The 19830-nt window shown below is 42.4% G+C and overlaps 1 protein-coding gene across 1 annotated transcript in view; it reads right to left on the bottom strand.

Moving 5' to 3' along the window:
- Window positions 1–12812: 12812 nt before the first annotated feature.
- Window positions 12813–19830, bottom strand: part of INO80 (INO80 complex subunit) — a 121666-nt gene continuing 114648 nt past the window's right edge. Inside the window, exons 31-35 of the mRNA XM_006882999.1 lie at window positions 19337–19425; window positions 16613–16768; window positions 16108–16267; window positions 14976–15194; window positions 12813–13030 (exon numbers count right to left, since the gene is read on the bottom strand). Of these exons, the coding sequence (XP_006883061.1) occupies window positions 12813–13030; window positions 14976–15194; window positions 16108–16267; window positions 16613–16768; window positions 19337–19425 (842 nt within the window). The remainder of the gene's footprint in view (window positions 13031–14975; window positions 15195–16107; window positions 16268–16612; window positions 16769–19336; window positions 19426–19830) is intronic.

The raw sequence follows: 19830 nt of genomic DNA, 5'->3' as shown, positions 1-19830 counted from the left end.
ACATGCCCCCACACTCCCTTCTATCAAGTTCAACACCAAACATCCCTCCCAAGGCTCTCGCTGCTCTTCTTCTGAGTTCACTCATTGCATTGACCACGCAGAACTCATATTCATCGTGATAGGATTTATTAGGGGCACTGTTGTTGTGTACAATGAAACCATCTCACAGCCAATCCTCTAGCAGGTTGTCAGAGGCTGTGAATTTCATGGGAGGAGTCTGCCCATTTTCTCCTGTGGAGCAGTTGGTACAGTTGCCTGCTTTTTGGGTTGGCAGCTCAACTCCTTACCCTCTAGGCCACTAGAGCTTCCTAGTAGAGGAGTAACAGATTACAGTTCAGGCTGGAAACAGGATACAATTCTTTTTTTTATTTTTTTTAATTTTTTATTATTTTGTGTGCGTGTACCGTCAAATCAGATCTGACTGGTACAGGAGGATATTGCGCCTCCTTCTCCGGCAGAGCATCTGGTGGATTCGAACCGTGTTTCTCTGGGATTGCAGTGCAGCTTCTTGCCACTAGGCCACCAGAGCTCCCCTTGGATACAATTCTTGAATCAGAACAGATTCTCAGGTGTACTTATGGGACTTCTGCTTCTATAGACCTTGTCTGTTGTTATGTGCCATTGAGTGGCCTTGACTCATAGCAACCCTATGTACAACAGCTCTGAAGCATGCCCTGTCCTGAGCCAGTCTGACTGACACAGCTACCTCCATTGCCCTAGTTACTGTATCAATTCATTTCATCCAGGGTCTTCCTCTCTTGTGCTGACCCTCCACCCTTCAAGCATGATGTCCTTTTCCAAGGACCAGTCCCTCCTAGCCATGCAGGCCAAAGTATATGAGACGGAGCTTCAAATTCCTAGCCTCCAAAGAAAAACTTGGTTTCACCTTCTCCAAGTCAGACCTATTTGTTTCCTTGCGGTCATGGTATGTTCAAGACTCTTCTCCAGCACCACAACTCAAAGGTATCAATCTTCTGTCATCCTTACGTCATTTTCCAGCTCTCTGATGCATAGCAAGTAATTGCGAAGACCATGGCCTGGATCAGACGCACCTTAGTCTCTAGACTGACATTGTTGCTCCTCAGTACTCTGGAGCGATTCCTGACAGCAGATTTTGGCACTTGCCTTCCACTCTCACCTGTGCCAGCAAGCTTAGGAAATACCTCTGTCTGGTTCCAAGGGGTTTCAGTATTAGTTCAACTGTCTCACATCAGTTTCTGGTTTTCCCCTACCTCTGCTGTTGTTGCTACTACTAGATGTCCATCCTTTTGTCTAGTGCAGGAATTTCTGGCCCAAGGATGAGATATACTCATTGATTCTCCTTTTCTGACAGTAGGGAGATTATCATTTTTGCTACTGGACTTAATCACTTTAAGCCTAGAGGAATGTAGAGCTGACCAGTCTCCTTTGTAGTATGCAAATTGTTTGCATGTCCCCACTCAAAATGTGCTATTTGCTTCACTCACATCATTAACACAGTCTCAATCAGCCATGTGGTGAAAATCAAAACCAATGGTTACACCACAAGAAGATAAAGGTAAATAATCCAATTGAAAAATGGGCACAGGATATGAAAAGACACTTCACCAAAGAAGACATTCAGATGTCCAACAAGCACATGAAGAAATGTTCAAAATCCCTAGCTCTGAGAGAGATGCAAATCAAAACAACTATGAGACATCATCTCACCCCGGTCAGAATAGCAAAATTTAGCAGAACAGCAAGCAACAAACGCTGGCGAGGTTGTGGAGAAACTCAAACCCTTATTCACTGTTGGTGGAAGTGTAAAACGGTACAACCACTGTGGAAAATGGTGTGGTGCTTTCTTAAAAAGTTGCAAATAGAGATACCATTTGACCCAGTAATTCCACTACTGGGAATGTACCCCAAAGAGACCGTAACTGACATCCAAGCAGATATATGCACACCCATGTTTATCTCAGCTTTGTTCACAATAGCAAGGAGTTGGAAACAACCTAAGTGCCCATCAACAAATGAATGGACAGAGAAGCTGTGGTATATTCATACAATGGAAAACTATGCTGCATTGTAAAACAAGGAACTCATGCAATATTATTCAAAATGGGTGACCCTGGAGGACATTTTGCTGAGTGAAGTGTTTCGGTCACAAAAGACAAATACTGCATGGTTCCACTGTTGTATAATGGGACTGACATCAGGGTTGGGGTAAGACTGAGAAAAACTGGATGGATTATATATACTGCATTGAAACAAATGAGGGAGAGAACAATTTAAAAGCAATATATGATAGGGTATTGTGGTTATCACAAGAGTCCAGAATTAAGGTTGAATAGTGGAGTGTACTTGAGGTGGTGTTGGGGGGGTTGTTTGGGGGGGGGTGGATTGTATACCAATTAAAGAATTTTTCTTTTACTTTTCAAAGAGAGGAGTGAACTGGGTGGGAGGGCTGGGCAGGGAGAAAAGCACAAAATCTCTGTAAATGTTCATTTAAGTTAATAAAATAAAGTAAAAAAAACACCCCCAAAAAAGCCCCACTATAATGTACATGCATAAAACCCACCCCCCCAACACACCAAACCCAAATGGTTAGAAAAGCCACAAAGAGTAATTCATTATTGCACAAACAGGTACTGGTTCTCCTAAAATTAACAGAACACTTAAAATAGAAAGTAACAAATGGCTACTGTAAAAATTTTGAAAATACAGGAAATGTACATTTTTATATAATAAAACTCTCCTAATTTATCCACCAAGGAAGTTTTCTTCCTTGTAGTCCTTCCTTTTACTGTTTTTTAAAAAGTACCCTAACCTACACATATCCATATTTAACTGAAAACATAAAATCGATCATACTTTACCATTTTGTGCCCTACTTTTCCACTTAAGACGACGTATTTTCCAATGGTATATTCTAAAAATAATTTTTAATGGTCTCACTTAATAGTCTACTATATGGATGCAACAACTTACTTAATATCATACTATGAATGAGACATACAAATCGTTTCCAATGACAAACTAATTCTAGTTCTCCTGGAATCCAGATTTCTGGGTTCATGGAGCTGGGTGACGTGCACAGACCATTTGTCCTTAGGTGTCCTTTTGAACCTTGGGAAAGTGAATTCCCTGGAGTCACATCCAAGTCAAATACTGTTTACTGAGCAGCTTACTGGACTGTTTTGCCTTAAGCACTGGTTCCTCTGGTAAATGATATGCGGCCAGCTTAGGGAAGCGGGAACGCCAGGTTCTGACTTGAGTCTCTTTGAGGCTTGTTCTTGGCAACTGTTTCTGTAGCTTGCCCTGTGCTTTGATGTCATCCTCTGATAAACTAGGAAAACAATGACCTATATAAGCAGCTTTTAAAAAATTAATCTTTTGTTATTTGAGTGAGTTTACAAATCATATTGGCTTCTCATTCATATAGATGTTTTATAATATTAATTACCATTAATATATTTAATGATAATGCTCAATTCTTTCACCTGTATTGCTTTCCTCTTCAATTTATCTATTCATTAATTTTTATTTCCTTTTCTCTCCCTTCTCATCACTTTAAATCTCCAGAATTTTTTTATTTTTTAAATTTTATTTTATTATTTTGTATGTGTGCCATCAAACTGGATCTGACTGGTACAAGAGGAGATTGTTCCTCCTTCTCCAGCAGAGCATCTGGTGGATTCGAACAGAGCACCTTTGGGATTGCAGTGCAGCTTCTTGCCACTAGGCCACCAGAGCTCCCTCAGAATTGGTTTTGCGTATAAAACTTTTCTTAGATTTTTTTATATTAGTAATATTATACTGTAACTATCCTATTTTTACTAACTCACCACTGGCCCAATTGGCAGCATGATAATGGATGGTGAAGAGACTGAGATAACTGTTAACAGTTTTAGTAAGGTTGGCTCCACAATCAATACTCTTGGTACCAGCAGCCAGGAAATCCAGAGACAAACTGCATTGGGCAAGTCAGCTGTCAGGGACCTCTCCAGAGTACTGAAGAGCAATGACATCAGGCTGGAGACTAAGGTGCGTCTGATCTGGGCTAATGTCTCCACAATTGTGTGCTATGCGTCAATGACTAGGGATGATAGAGAATTGACACCTTTGAGCTATGGTATGGGAGAAGAGTGTTGAATATAACATTGACATCTAGGAGAACAGGTTTGTCCTGGAGAGGGTGAAACTAGAGAAGGTGAAACCAGGCTGCTCCTTGGAGGCAAGGATTCTGAAGTTGTCTGACATACGTGGGGTATGTTGCAAGGAGGGACCGGTCCTTAGAGAGGGATGTCATGCTTGGGAGGGTGGAGGGACAGAGCAAGGACAAGAGGAAGACCCTCAATGAGATGGATCAATTCAGTGATGGGGTAATGGGAGTAGGTGTCTCAGAGATGGTGATGTTGGCACAGGATAGAGCAGAGTTCAGGGTTGCTATGAATCAGAAGCAACTTGACGGCACCTAACAACATACCATTCAGCAAAATTTGCTCTAGATTCTTCCATGTTGTTTAGTATTTCACAAATTCTAGATAGCTTCTTGGTGATGCACACTATTCACTGAGTGAGTGTATTCACCTGTGAATGGACACTTGGGTTGTTTCCAGCTCTTTGCTGTTGTACATACATACTGCTGCAATAAACATGGGTGTGTGCACATCAGTGTGTGTCACAGACCTTATTTCTTTGGAATAAAGACCTAGTAGTTGGATTGCTGGATTAACTGGCATCTTTATTTCCAACTTTCTAAGAAAGTGCCCAGCAGCTCTCACTCTTCCGTCTTTAAAGAGGTTTCCTAATACGACTTGTTTCTGTGTATTAGGTTTAAAATTTATGCAACTGTAATGAGTGAAGAGAGTGTTGTTGTGCTTTTTTTTTTTTTAAAAAAAAAGCGCAAAGCACAAAAATAAATATTTAGAATAAGGAGGAGTTGGATGAAAAAGCAATAGCTGATAAATACCTCAAATCTTAAAATAATATTTTAAATAAAATCCTAAAATAGTATTTTAAATTTGTCAATATGCTGGAGAATAAAACGGTTATTTTAACATAAAAAAGTCACATATGGTCAAAGAGCAATTTCATGTTGTTTAATATATATCCCCTTTACATTCCCCCGCCCCCATACTTCAGATTTTAATGAAGTTTATAAAGAACTTGGATTTCCATTCATTGTTGCACATTTTCCTCCCTGCCCCCCCTGCAGTTAGTTTGTTTCTTTTTTAAAAAAGTTCTTTTGTTGTTATACAGTTCCCCCCCTCCCCAAGACCACTATACTATGCAACTCTTATTCTGGGCTCTTATCATGTCAATAGTACCTAATCATATGTTCCTTTTATACAGTTCTCTCCCTTGTCTGTTTCAATAGCGTGTACATTATTCATCCCTTTACATTTTTGGTTGTGTATTCTCTTTTGCCTCCTCCATTGTCTCTAGCACTACCAACAACTTTACTAAGACCTATTTCCGTGATGGAATCTGGATTCTGGATGCGAGCTCCTAAAGGCAGGTTGTCACTAGAGGTACAGCACAGCATCCAGACCCAACTCAGTTTCTGAAGATGAAGTGTAAGGCAGAAAATGGAGATCAGGTTCATTACCACCAGGATCAACCAGGTCCATTCCCTTCCTCTCATGAAACAATCCTCTGGGAATGCAGTGCACCTACCTGCATGTACTGTCTTCAGAGTGAGATTTCACCAATCAAAGAAAGATCATAAATCTCTGCATAGACTAGTTTAATTAATAAGGAATATGAGTTAAGACTAAGAGATAGTAAAAGAAAATCAACAAACTTTAATGAACTGGTTCAATCCAGAAGATCTATTCAGCAGTTGGCCACTTGAACCCAGCAGGTCAGGACAGAAGGCCAGATGGGACACATGCACTGAAGCTCATTTACTTTATTCCTTGGACAACCCACAATTACTCCTTTGGAGTTATCTTTGTTGGTTCAGAAGTTCTGTATTAGTTAGTTTCTAACCACTTACCAAAATCTACTGCCATATAAGTCAATTCTGGCTCATGACCACCTCTCATTGGGTTTCCGAGGTCATAAATCTTTACAAGAGAACAATGCTTCATTGTTCTCCTGCACAGTGGTTGGTAGGTTCAAACTTCCAACCTTGCCATCAGCAGGGCAGCACTAAATGAACAACACTACCAGAGCTTCTTCCAACCACTTAGGCCATTAGACAAGGTCTGTTAGAATAGGGTAAGGCTGCTTGTGCAGGCACAAATCCAGCTTGGGGAGACATGGGTATGACTGGGGGAGGCAGAATTGTGGCTATCAGGACCTTTTGTTGTTGTTACATACCCAATGCGTGGGAGCCAGTTAATAATTGACTTTCCTATGTGTTTTCAGAGTCTATTACCTGCACAGCAGATTATTGATCTCTGTGCACCCCCCACCCCCAGCTGGGAGATTTGAACTGCATGCCTTTGGGTTGGCAGACCAAGTCTTTGCTCACTAGTCAACCAGAGCTCCCCTTCATGACCCTTTAGAGTTAATGGTAGTCCATGTTAGTGGGCCTGAGGGCACTTAACATCAAGAAAAGTTAAGGTAAAAAAAAACAAAGAAAAGTTAAGGTATGTCCAGTATGTTGTTTAACCAGGCAGTGATATTCATAAATCTCTTAAGAATTCTAACCAATATAAAATGCTGCTTAGAGGGCTAACATACTTAGTTATTCAGTGTGATGCAGGACAAGGTTTCACTCTCCTCTCCAAATTCATTGGCCTGAAAGCAAACATGGAACAATGAAGCTAAACTCACTGGATTTGACACCCATCCTTCTCATTTCTCCTCTCAAGCATTCATTCCCAGGCAAGGGCATACCACTTCTTTAAGGCATGGAGCTTGGGGTCTTCTCGGAATCCCTTACCTAGGAAATGGATGGGAGTGGAACACTCCTTTGTGGAATTTGCATTTGTGTGCTGGTGGTGCATAGAGTGTAACACCATCTGAGCATTCTCTCAGAGCTTCTCTGCAGGGCTATTGGCTGGGCTGGAGGAGCCTGGAAAATTCTTACCACATTCTCCAACTCTTAACCTCTTTGTCCTGGCTTTCCTTCTCATTTGCACCCTGGAGTGAGCAAGGGGGTGTTGGCAGCTGTATGGAGGGAAGGGAAGCCATCTAAGTCCCAGGACCTTAAAGGAAGAAGGAAAAGAGAACACTGGAAGAGGCCAGGGGTCTGGTGATAGGGAGGCGCCTGGCTTCCTTAGGGTACCTTGACAATCAGGAAATGGGCCTCCAAATATCCTCCCTCCTCTATCCCTTGCTTTCCACCTTACTCTGAGAAACATTACATGGCACTGACATCTCCTGCATTCTGTCAGACTCTTTTTAGGTGGCAAATGAGTGGGTACTTCCCACTCAAGTGCTGAAATAACTGTCATCTTAAAGTTATTCAAACTGAGCCCTTTTTCTAAGACAGACACCTTTCTTAGCATCATTTGTTTTACCACATAGAAAGTGCCTGGGCACATGGCTTCAGGAGAGCCACAGGCCCTGCTTCCTCTAGAGAAGAACCTGCTCTCTTCACAACTATGAGGTTGAACATGCATGAACATGGTAAGTTAGGCAACCTGCAACCTGTGTTATGCAGATGGTACAACTCTGCACAAGTGAAGAAGACTTAAAGTATTTATTGCAGAATATAAAAGACTACAGTCTTCAATATGGGCTACATCTCAATAGTAAGAAAACAAAAATCCTCACCATTGACAACATCATGATAGATGAAGACTGAAGTTGTCAAGGATTCTATTTTACTTGGATCCACAAGTAATATTCTTGGTAGCAGCAGTCAAAAAATCAAAAGATGTAATACAGTGGGGACATCTGTTGTGAAGATTCTTTCTAAAGTTCTCAGCAGTAAGATGCCAGTCTAAAGACAGAGGTGTGCCCGATCCAAATCCGTGGTATTCTCCATTGCTTCCTAGGCATTTAAAGTTGGACAGAAAGGATGATGGAAGAATCAATGCCTTTGAATTGTGGTGTTGGTGAAGAGTATTTAATATACCATGACTGCCAAAAGAACAAACAAATCTGTCTTGATGAAAGGGCAACAAGAGTGCTCCTTAGAGACAAGAATAGTAAAACTTCTTGTCATATACTTTGGGCATATTTTTCAGGAGGAACCAGTCCATGGAGAGTGTTTCATGCAGGGAAAGAGAGAGGATCAGAGAAAGAGGAAGGCCCTTAGTATGCTGGATTGACATGGTGACTACTATGAGTCTGAGCAAGGTGCAGGATGTTCATAGGGTCAGCATGAGTCGTAGTCAATTTGATAGCACCTAAAATTGAACAAACTGTGTCTCTTAAATTGCAGGGCTTCACCAATCTTTCATTTTCAGCAAAGCACAAAGCAGTTCAAACTACTTCACTTGTGGGGAAGGCTTAGCAATGAGCTGAGAAAATGGACTCGGGGTGCTCATGTCAAGAGGGCACTGCAGCAGGAAACAGTCAGTCCAGAAGGGAGCATGCCCGGCACAGTGATGCCAACCGTTAAAGATAGGTTGCATCTCAGCTGGTGCCATGAGGCAGAAGAGCAACAGGAGACTGGAGCGTGACCTCTCCCCATAGATAGTACGACTAACAGGTGCTACTCACGAGGGGAGACAGGGAAGGAAACTACGAATTTAAAAGTTCCAAAGGTAAACAAAACTCAAAAATCCTAACAAGAAAATTCTAAATTTCCCCAGAAATGCTAGGATTTCATTGTCATCAGGTGGATTAAGTTTTATAGTTCTGTTTCCTGCTGGGTTTCCTGGCTGGGGTGGGAGTGTGCAAAGGTCAGCATTCACTCTGACAGGCAGGCTAGAAGGTAATGGAAAGAGTGGTTTAAGGAGTAGACCATCTCCTGAGAACCTGCTAGAAACTCAGCGAAGACTTACTGAGACAAATTATCTGTGTCTGAACCAGATTTTCAAGGTGGTTCATTTGCATGTTAAAGTTTGAGAAGGGATACTTGATACTTTAGTAAAGACTCAGAAAGTTTAATTTTTTCAGCAAATGAACTCTTGGCAGGAAAAAGCAGAGCTGTAGGGTCACTCAGCAGTGAGGTGGCTGATATCCCTGCCGTCTTTTACATGTAACAGCCACCGCTAAAAGTTACTAACTAGTCCAACATCTTATAAAGGAACTAAAGATGTTTGTCACAATGACCAGATGGTCTGGTTGGGTGCTGGTGTGAAGGCTGGTCTTGAAGACCTGTGGCAACACTCAATTGATATACTGTATCGGCTGAATCAGGCCATGTTCCTTTCAATCACTTGCTATGTATCTGAGAGCTGGGCAGTGAATGATGATAGAAGAATTGATGCCTTTGAACTGTGGTGTTGGTTAAGAATACTAACTATTCCATGTAATGCCAAAAGAATCAAACAGGTACGTCTTGGACAAAGTGCAGCTAGAATGCTCCTTGTAGCTAAGGATGACAAAGCTTCATCTCACATACTTTGGGCATGTTGTTAGAAGTTATTGCTTAGAAAATGGGGGGGGGGGTGTCACTGAAGGAAAGAAAGACCCTCAACAAAATAGACTGACAGTGACTGTAGCAATGGACTAAGTATGTAAGAGATGAGTATTGCACAAGATACAGCAGGATTCAGATTTGTTCTCAGAAAGGATTCAGATTTGTTCTCAGAATTGCTATGAATTGCTCAACTTGACAGCATATAATGAAACCTACAGACACCAAAGCATGAATGTGTGAGAACACCTAACTTACAGCTTGAATAGTAATGCCCCACCTCTACCCAAGCTAGCCCCTCAGGATCAGAGCGAATCAAGGAAGTAGAGCAGTCCTGAGCCATCAAACCCCTCAGCAGGAATACGTTAACAGCAGCCCTAGTGCAAACCCAAAATTGTTAAGACTGTATTTGAAGACCCACAACCTTGACTTTTAATTTATCCAGGATTCCCAGCATTGGCTCATACAGCAAAGTGATGCTAGCTGGAGACTCTGGGCTTCCTAGAGGTTACTTCTTAGCTTGGTGGGAGCCTTCCTAGTGCTTGCTCCTTATCAGGAGGAACTGGCTCTCACAGGAGAAATGGGCGAGTCTTTGGAAAGTGGGTGAACGGGGCATGAGTCATAACACTGGGACTGGGCTCAAGCTGTTAATGAGCTTGAAGCTTTCACTTTCAAGATTCAGATTCCATCGCTGGCCCTTGTGTAAAGCTAGGCAGGTGAAGAGGGACCAGCCTTATGGCTGGGCACAGGCCTCAATGTGAAATGTTAGCTTATATTTCCTCTGATTGCAAATGAATGAAGGGGGGGTGGTAGTGTGTTTAAGGACAGGTGAATTCTCACATAATACATGGTTTTATATGAGAGGACCATAGTCCATTCATTCCTGAGCTCAGCTGTGCAGGCATCTCAGAGCTGTGGTGACTCCTGAGAGGAGACCACTGCCGAACCTGGCAAAGACCTAGCAGTAATGTCACCCATGGTATTGGGCAGAGGCCCCATCCCAGTTAGTCCACTGACCTGCAGCCACAGGGATGACAAAAGGGCATAGATAATCGGGAATCTGATGTTGATATTTTCTGTGTAAGAACTTGGTCAAGTTTACTAGTAAGAAACACAAAGCCTATCTGAGGTACTGCCATAAGATCAACAACACAGTAAAGGCAGGCTGGTGATGACTGTGAGCAGAACCAGCCTATCTGGACCAAGAACGTGCAGGGTGAGCCGAGGTGGGGAGGCCACATGGTGAGCAAGCTTGGGAACGGCACGGGCTGTGTTCAGAGGTAATACAAGAACATGTATCACTACAGTATTAGCTCAATCAGAGAAATACCAACTGCCTGCCCAGGCACGGAGCTGTTGCTCTTTCCCCAACTCACCAAAGAGCTAGCTTTTCAAAGCCTGGATGACTCTGGAGTCCCTCCAAACAGATTTCACTGTTTTTTTAATAATACCTCCAAGAAGCTTTGATAAAAAATCTCTTTCACAATTCATTAGCATTTCAGTCAGTTTAACTGACCCACTGACAGTGCACTGGACCTAAAAATGGGCTGGTTTCTGGGGTTTATAACATATTTAAGTGTATACCTGTCACTTTCAGTTTAGAGACTGAAACTCTAAGGTCCTGTTAGCTGGAGATTTTATTCATTGCACACTGCTGGGATAACAACTTACTTGTGAGTTTCTTGGGTTTACTTTTTTTAGAAATCACCAGTTAAAACCCTAAGATTCCCACTCGAACTCTGTTTGGTAATGGACCAGTGCCCACACTTCCAGCGTCATCAAAAGGCCATACCTTAAGGGCCTGACTATGAAGGCCAGGCACTTAACCTTCTCTTTGATGGCTGGAGGCAAAGTGCTCTGCCCAAGTAAGGCTACCACAGAGCCCACATCCCCACTCTACTCCTGTCCCAGTAATTATGTATCTCTTTGATTGTATAAGCAAGATTGGGGTTTGGCCTGTCATTTTATCCTGACACCTTCCCCAAGATGATGTAAATGCAAAGATCACAGACACTCCAATTTACATAAAATTATCTCACTCCATTTTATTTAAGATTTTTTTCCCTCCAGTTAGTAAAAGAAAGATGTGTCTCTCTTTATACATATGTACAAGTTCAGTTATAAAAATAGACAGCACATTCAAAGAGAAAAAAGGCTTGGCATTTTTCTGATTCCCTCTAAATAGCATCTGTACAGAGGAGTCTGGGCTTGGGCAGGGGAATCTTAATGATTTAAATTAAATTATTCCCCTACATTCCCTACTCCAAAAAAGTTTTAAAAATCAATCTATCTAAACTCAGTTCCGCGATTTTCAGGTGTGCAAATTAGAGGCTGGCCCACCCAGAAGCACCTCCTCACCAAGGACATGACAGGGTGCAGGCAGGTGGAAACTCCTCCCCTGTCCACACTACCACCACCTGCCTCTCCTGGATGGTGGCAAGCCTGTCTCAGGTCAGGCTGAGCTTGCCCACTTCCCACCTCCTCAACTCCTGCTGTCCCTTCCTTTCTCAGTGCAATACAGACAGTGCATACAGCCAAGCAGGGGGCTGAAGGACAAGGGGTGGGGAAACTGTGCATTCAGGAAGGACGAGAAGAGTCTGCAAGAGGGGCAGTGAGGATGTCCTGATGACTGAGGTGGCTCCTGGTCTCTGTTCTGGCTTCTGGGAATCCCTCAGGTGGAAGCTGGGTTACTGCTGCTGGTGGGACCTGAAGGTTCTCTAGTGTGAACCATGCAGGACTGGGGAAGTGGGGCTGGGAAACGACTGCCTATGGATACACTTCCTCTAGTCTTCTGTCATTCAGACATGCCACCACTTTCTCATACTTAACTATTCTCTTCAATGATGACACTGGCAAATGGGGGCTGGAAACCACACAAGCTTCCCAAAGACGCAATGTCAGATACATGATTTCCTCTGCTCCAAGCCCTACAGGAAATCACTAGCCTAACAGAAGCCTCCACCGTCGACTGCTCTTCATAGCATTCACAGAGCCTTTGCAAGGGCATGACCGGCGCCAGAGTGGAGAGGGATGGAGAGAGTGTGCCTGAGCATCTAACGGGGTCAATATGAGGCCCTTCCCCAGTAAGAGGTTAAGACTTGACAATCAAGTTCACTTGAAATGTGGGGCTGATCTCTGGTCCTGGGCCTTCTTCCTTTAGGCAACCCCAGAGCACTTCTTTTGAAACTCAGATGATAAAAGTACTCATACCAACCACCTGCTTCTCCTTCCCTTGCTGCGACTGGTCATCTCTTCCCTCTGACTTGGGATGTAATATGCTGTACCGGCAAGCCATCCAAATACCATTAGCTGGCAAGGCCTTTAGCCTGTTTGGGTGAAGGAAGCTAGCAGGTCCAGGCGGTTACCGTCCTCCAGAGGGGTTGGAGCCTTTGCCTTGTTTCCGAACCAGAGAATCTGTGGTCAGGTTGCTGGTCAGATGGAGGCTCTTGGGAGCCCCAGGAACATTATTTCCTTTGTTTAAAGGGGAACTCAAGGGAGAAGAGGCGCTTGAAGGTCCAAAGTCAGCAAGGCCAGCAGGTCGAACAAGGGATGTCTGCAGAGGACTGCTGGCAGAGATTCCTGTGAAGGGGAGAGGGGAGAAAAGGGGGGGGGATCTTATATATCACCATCCCACGCGAGCTGCCACAGACTGAAGAGTATAGGCTGGAGAAACACTTCCAAGTGGAGGTTACAGCGCAAATGATCTCCCATTCGAACATCGAGACTCAGTAAAAAGTTTTTAGGAGGATAAATTATATCCATACACTCAGCCCTCCCCATACCACCTTGTCCACACTGAGTAAAATGTCATCTTGGTGCTCAAGGGCAGAGCACACACTATACAGTCTGTAGAAGCCAAAGCTGTAGGGTAAGATTTGTCACGTAACAGGCGGATACATTTGCTGTTCTCCTGTCTTGGAACACAACTGTAACATGCTGCTTCCCTTCTACACTGTAGACGATGACCTCTGCTCACCAATCAATCTAGCCAGAGGACACAGGCTGCAATTTTCCTGCTGATGGAATAGAACCACTGCTAATCTCTAAGCTTTGCCTCTCTTAAAGACTTAGTTCAAATCCTTCATCTTTGATGATGGTTTCCTGGGCAACTATAAACTCTCCATTTCAACTTACATCTAAAATGACTCTTCTTATGTCTAATATGACTCTTTACTAGTGCAGTAAAACTGTTAAGAGTTTCATAGTACTAAAGAAAAGTCCAAGTTCCCACTTTTTAGGCAGAATTCTCTCTCTTTATTCATAGCGGAACTGCAGAAGATTTAGGAACAAGTCTTTCCCTCTTTGTTCTCAATTCCCTGAGCATCACTGAGCTCTCCTGTGACTCTTCCACCTGATGACTCCTCTATTCCTCAGTCCCTTAGTTCAAGCCTTCCTCATTCTAGGTTTCCCTGATCAGCTTCATCCCTGAGTGAGGCCCTGTCAGAGTGCCTTAAATATTGGCATGGCCACTGCCTTCCAAGTATGCAATGAACTGGTAAAAGGTTAAACATGAGGCTAGGCTTTTACACTTCATATTTGCTAAGTAAACAAATAAATGAAGGTTAGGATCCCTGCAGTAGTGAAAAGGAGTATTTCCTGTTCATTTACTATAGGCCAAGCACTCTCTATTCAATAAGTTTACTTTTCACAGTATTCCTGTGAGTTAAACATTAACTATATTTTGAATGAAGAGAGAGCTCGTAAATATTAACAACTCTCCTTCCCTCACTTTCAAAAATATTAATTTCACTTTGACAATTATCCTTCACATGCCATAGTCAACCATAACCATTTCCCTTCTTACACTTTCTGAATTATAGCTAGGCAGCCTTCTTGATATTGGGTCCAGTGGTTCCTTCCTTCATGTTCTGATCAAGAACGACGACCTTTCCCTTTATTTGAACATTGCCTGTACTGCTGCTGAAACACATCCCTGGTATAGTTCTTACTGTTGTTCCGTGCTGTCAAGTTGGGACTGACTCAGAGCTGACCCTCCAGGGGGTAATTTTTTAAAGAGACTTTAAATTGCATGGAAGGCTACTGCTTTTCTTTCTCCCATGGAGCAGGTCTTTGAACTGTGTGTCTTTGGATTGGCAGCACAACTCCTCTAGGCCAGAGCTCCCTATTATATAATATTACATAAATTTACATAAATAATACTTCTACTACCTATCTGAGAATAGGTCCATGATGTATTATACTCTCAATACAGAGCAGGATAAATGTTAATGATACTATCCTGGATAACTGAATCATAGGTTGGTTAAAAAAAAAAAAAAAGGAAAAAACCAGCTCTAAAATTGGGAAAAAATGTGAATGTTTAAACGAGCAGAGAGTCCAAAAATCCAGCTCTTTTACAGTTACTTTCAATTAAAAAGTGACAGACAGAAGAGAGTCAAGCCTGCTCAGAGTGAAGAACAAACTGTAAAGTAGGTCTGGGACACAGATGCGTGTTGGTGATAACACACGTGCTCGACCTGGTAGAACACTCAATGATGTCCAGGCCACCCCGCAGTCTCCCTACCTTTCGACACGTTGTACCCGTATGCAGCATAGGCGGCTGCTGATGCTGCTGCGGCCCCTGCTTTGGCTCCTGCCATCGCAGCTGCACTGCCTGCCGTGGACTTCCGGCTCCGACCTTTGCCTGCTCCTTTGGCTGTGGTTCCCGAACCTTTGGGGCGGCCTCGGCTTCGAGCTGAGTGACCACGTCCTGCTGCAGCTGGCATTTCCTGAATGGAAATTCCTATAGGAATAAATGGGCAAAGAGGAAGAGTAAAATTCTTCACATGTAAATGGAATCTTAACATCGTCAGGAACTGGCTCTCTGGGCTTCCTGGGTGGTTGATGTCTCTATTTATCAACAGGATCACTGAATCATACTATTAAGAATGAAAACAGTCCACCCCTAAACTTCTTTTTATCCTATGAGTAGTTTCAATACTTCTGAATTTATTTATATAGATCACTTGCCACTTATTTCTCACCTGCACACTCTAGCCAAGGTAATCCTAACCTTGGAAAATCAACTTTTACTCAAAAGTTTTATATTTAGAGTTCCCAAAGAAACAGCACCAAAACTGGATGCTATACACCAAAGTGAGAAAGCCTAGCAAAGCTAATTTTAAAAAAAACAAACAAAAACAAAAAACCGCCCCCCCCACAAAAAAATAACAAAAAACCCCCCAAAACCCCAAAAGAACTAAAACAAACAAACAAACAAACAAACAAACAAACCCAAAAAATAAAGAGGAAGGAGCTCTGGTGGCCAAGTGGCAAGAAGCTGTGCTATAATCCTGAAGGCACATGGTTCAAATCCACTAGCTGCTCTGAAAGAGAAATCTCCTCTCATGTGATTTAACTGCCTCTGAAAAACTAGCTAGAAGGTCAGCTGTGAGTCAGTTCTGACTCGATGGTACACAGCAAAACAACAAAATGATGACGAAATAGCAAAGTCTAGGATGGGATGACTAAAAAACAATTTAAAATCTGCATAAAATTCTCATTTTGTGTTCCTTAAATCTCACTTTGTTTCATTTGATAGACACATTGAAGAACAATTACAAAGATTCTTCTTTTTGCTTCATTCAAGCTTCTTTGACAAAAGTGCCTTATTCTTAGCAAGAATCTACACCTTATCCATCACACACAACACATACCATTCACGGTGTCTGAGACAGAGCCTGTAATGGAAGCAGGAGAGTTGGTGGCCCGGGACTGAGGGGCTGAGGAGGCAGGGTCATCCACAATGACGAGCATGTCACTGCTGCTCTCATCAGGGGGAATGGAGCCAGTGTGCAGCTCACTGCTGATGGAGATCTAGAGGAGGCAAAAGCTGAGATCAACACCAGCTCATGGTGCCCACAGCACTCACCAGCAGTAGGGCAGCTGCTAGAGACCTTTGGACCTCACCAAAAACATGCTTCATGGGTATTGTCACTATTTCTTTCTTCTGTCTGACTTTAGTACTGCTGATCAGATCCAAGACAGAACATGCAAGGACTAGAGATGCCACCTTCTCCTTGTGCATCCCAAATCCTCCCATTCCCTTCTACAAGGCAAGGAGACTCCAGGAGAAGCACAGGCTGCTCAGCTGTTGTCCTTGCTTCAAGGTCAAGACACAATCCCCCCATCTGTGCTGAAGAAATCAACCAGGAGCCTCACCTCACTGAAAGGGCTGGGCATGGCAGAGTCCACACTAATGAAGGAGTCATCCCCATCAGCAGAGAGGTTGGAGTTATCAGCCGAAGGAACAAACGGGATCACTAGGTTCACACCCTCCTTTCGCCTTTTCCCATCCAATTCATCTTCCTTTTTTTTCTGGGAACACACAAATCAGGAAATACCATAAAGCATGAGGACAGGCACCAAGAAAAGTCAGCGGTTGGGAAGAAACGATGACAAAGCATTAATGTTATATGAACTTCTCTATTTCATGATTTTCAATTTGTCTATTTTTAAGAAAGGAAAAAATTCACAAGGAAGAAGTGGTTTCTAAGAATTTAAAAGGCAGGCCAGCGAAAGAGAACCAGAACCACACCAGGTCTGATCCTCATGGGAGCAGACGGTCAGCCTCTGGTACACCCAAGCAGTAACAAAGAACTCAGGCTAACTTAATGCACTCTTGGAAAGGCAGTGTTTTTATTTATTTTTTCTTTTAACATATTTATGCACATATTTTCACTTTGTTCTTCTGTTAAATATACTACATGAGGAAAAATAAATAAATAAAAGGCTTCATCATACCCTAGGAATAATGAGTTGTTTTTGTTATTATTTTTTCAACTCATATATAACAAACTCCTAAGAGCTAAATGATGAAGCTATAAATACAAATTATGTAAGGCTTTGTCACAGACTAAGAATGTGAAATCCCAGAACATGCTTGCGTACACCTGGGAATTATACCCACCCACTATACTTCATCATGTCGACACCTGTATTAGGGTTAATATGGTATGTTTTACCCAGTTAATATTACTACTGTACAATTATCTCAAGTCCTATACAGTAATGACAACACCCAAGAATGCAAACTCTGTAACTCCTGTTTTGTATGAGAAAACCACCTTTATTTCTTCTTTGATACTATTTCTGAATGTTAAAGTATTTTTTATTCTAAATAGCAAGTTGTTATTATTTACTGTACAGTTAAAACTGACTCAGAGGGAGCTTTGGTGGTCAAGTGGCAAGAAGCTGCGTTGCAATCCCGAAGGTGCATGGTTTGAATTCACAAGATGTTCTACTGGAGAAGGAGGGGCAGTCTCCTTCTGTACCAGTTTAATGCGATCAGATTCAATGGCGCATGCATGGGCGCCCCTCACCCCCCAAAAACAACAACAAAATTCCAAAAACTGACTCATAGCTAATCTTCCACACGTTTTCAGAGGCAGAAAATGACATGGGAGAGTGCCTATCTTTCTTCTAAGCAGCAGCTAACGGATTTGAATCGAGTGCCTTTGGATTAGTAGTATAAGTCCTTACCACTAAGCCACCAGAGCTCCCTAAATAGCAAGTTAGATACTGAGGTAGAATTATGAAAGAGGATGAGAACCTGAGGAAATGGGTAGACACAGCAGCTCAGATAAGAGAGACTTTAATTTCCAGAATTTTGAAGCTTTCTAAATGAGGTGAGCATGAGGGATATCCTTGAGACAAGACATGTGCTTAGCAGTGAGCTCAGTTTATAGCAAGAAGAGTTGATATGTCTACTGGAGGATGATTTAATACAGACATGGCCAAAGAGACACGAGGTTCCTAACACTAAGAATGGATAAGGGGAACAACCTCCATTTAAACAGAAAGAGTTTTAACATGTGGCCAGATATATTTGCTTCAGGCAAATCACAAAGGCCAAGGAAGAGGATCATGCACAAAGGTAGGATTTGAGGAAACTTACAGAGATGTTTGAGGATCAGGTGACTGTCAAGACTGGGGTCTAACTAGGGATGATATAGATTGGGTGGCCTGACGTTCAAGGGCATGCTAAACCCAACAGAAAATAATTGGTTATACTTCCTGGGAGGTAGTAAAAAGGTGCCAAATGACCAACTCATGGGCACAGTAATTCTGGGAACTTAGAACAAATGAGTTAACTTCTGAAGACTAAGCTCTAAAGATTTTCCTTTAATTTACATGCCAGTGAAGATCAGAGATATGAATGACTGGTAATGATTCTTTAAAAAGAATAAAAGAAATGACATCCCACTTGGCATCCTACTGCACTAAAGCAAGGGCGCTCTAGTGGTGTAGTCTGTCGAGAGAGGAACTGCTAACCCACAGCCTGAGCTTGTCTGGTGGTTCAAATCCACCAAGCTCTCTGCAAGCAAAATTTTCTGTAATTTACAGCAAACCTACTGGAGGGTCAGCTATGAATCAGAATCCACTTGACAGTAATGAAAGAGACAGTAAAAATAAGAGAGGACCAAAGCAGGAAAAATAAGAAGGGAGACAAAAGATAGTTCAAATTCTTGGTGTATACAGGAGAAAAAGAGAGAGACAGGTTTCCCACGGATTTATTTTCTTAATGACAGATAACTGTAAATAGTGCACAGGCAGAATTATGGTAGGATGACTGGCTCCAGTGAATTCTCAGGCTTTAGGAGTTTATGAAATCAAATAATCTAACAGCCATAATGGCCATATTTAACTTTCCCCTTTGAAATAGCTCAAATAGTTTTTAAGATGAAACGTGTGGACACAGTATGGGTCTATGTCATGTGTACAGGTTTCTCAGGGCCATAGTACTCTTGAGCATATCTCTTGACTAAAAATCAATCAGCACGGAACTTGGCTAATCATGGAGAGCTGGAGCTGGATGTCACTCAGCCCATATTCCTAATCTAACTGTAAGCATCCCACCAGCCCACGGTCTTAGGGGCGACGTACCTTCTCTGCATATTTTTCCCGCTTGCGCTTGCGCTCTTTCACTCGGTTGGTTTCTTCCTGTTGACGTTTTTCTTCTTGTCTCAGTCTCACTATCAAGAAAATAAAATAAGATCTGAAGAATCTCCTACCTGTACTTTATAGCACCTATGTACTCATTATCGTTTCTTGCAATCTGATCCTTATATTAAAAGATACAACAAATCTATTTTGGATGCATTCGGTCTTATTTATTCTGAAACTAAGGTAGCTGTACTCTCTGATGGTTCTCCAGGGTATGGCTTCTATCTGTCTAAGGCAGAAAACAAGGAGTTTTCTACCTTGGAGAAAGAACAGAGACTTTAGATACTCTCTAGCTTTTGTGTTCAACCATGGTTCAATTTTATTATTATGAGCTGTTCTTTGCCTTCCTCTCCTTTTCCTTCCAGTCTCTTTGCTGAACAGACCAAGTGTAGCTGCAGAAGTCCAAAAGGTTTTCTGGAAGATGGTGATAAGAA

Source organism: Elephantulus edwardii, unplaced genomic scaffold, assembly GCF_000299155.1.
Source record: "Elephantulus edwardii isolate Elephantulus edwardi_28Jun2011 unplaced genomic scaffold, EleEdw1.0 scaffold00026, whole genome shotgun sequence".
Classification (NCBI taxonomy): domain Eukaryota; kingdom Metazoa; phylum Chordata; class Mammalia; order Macroscelidea; family Macroscelididae; genus Elephantulus; species Elephantulus edwardii.
Note: the sequence above shows the minus strand (reverse complement) of the source record. Positions and strands in the feature narration are given on the sequence as shown.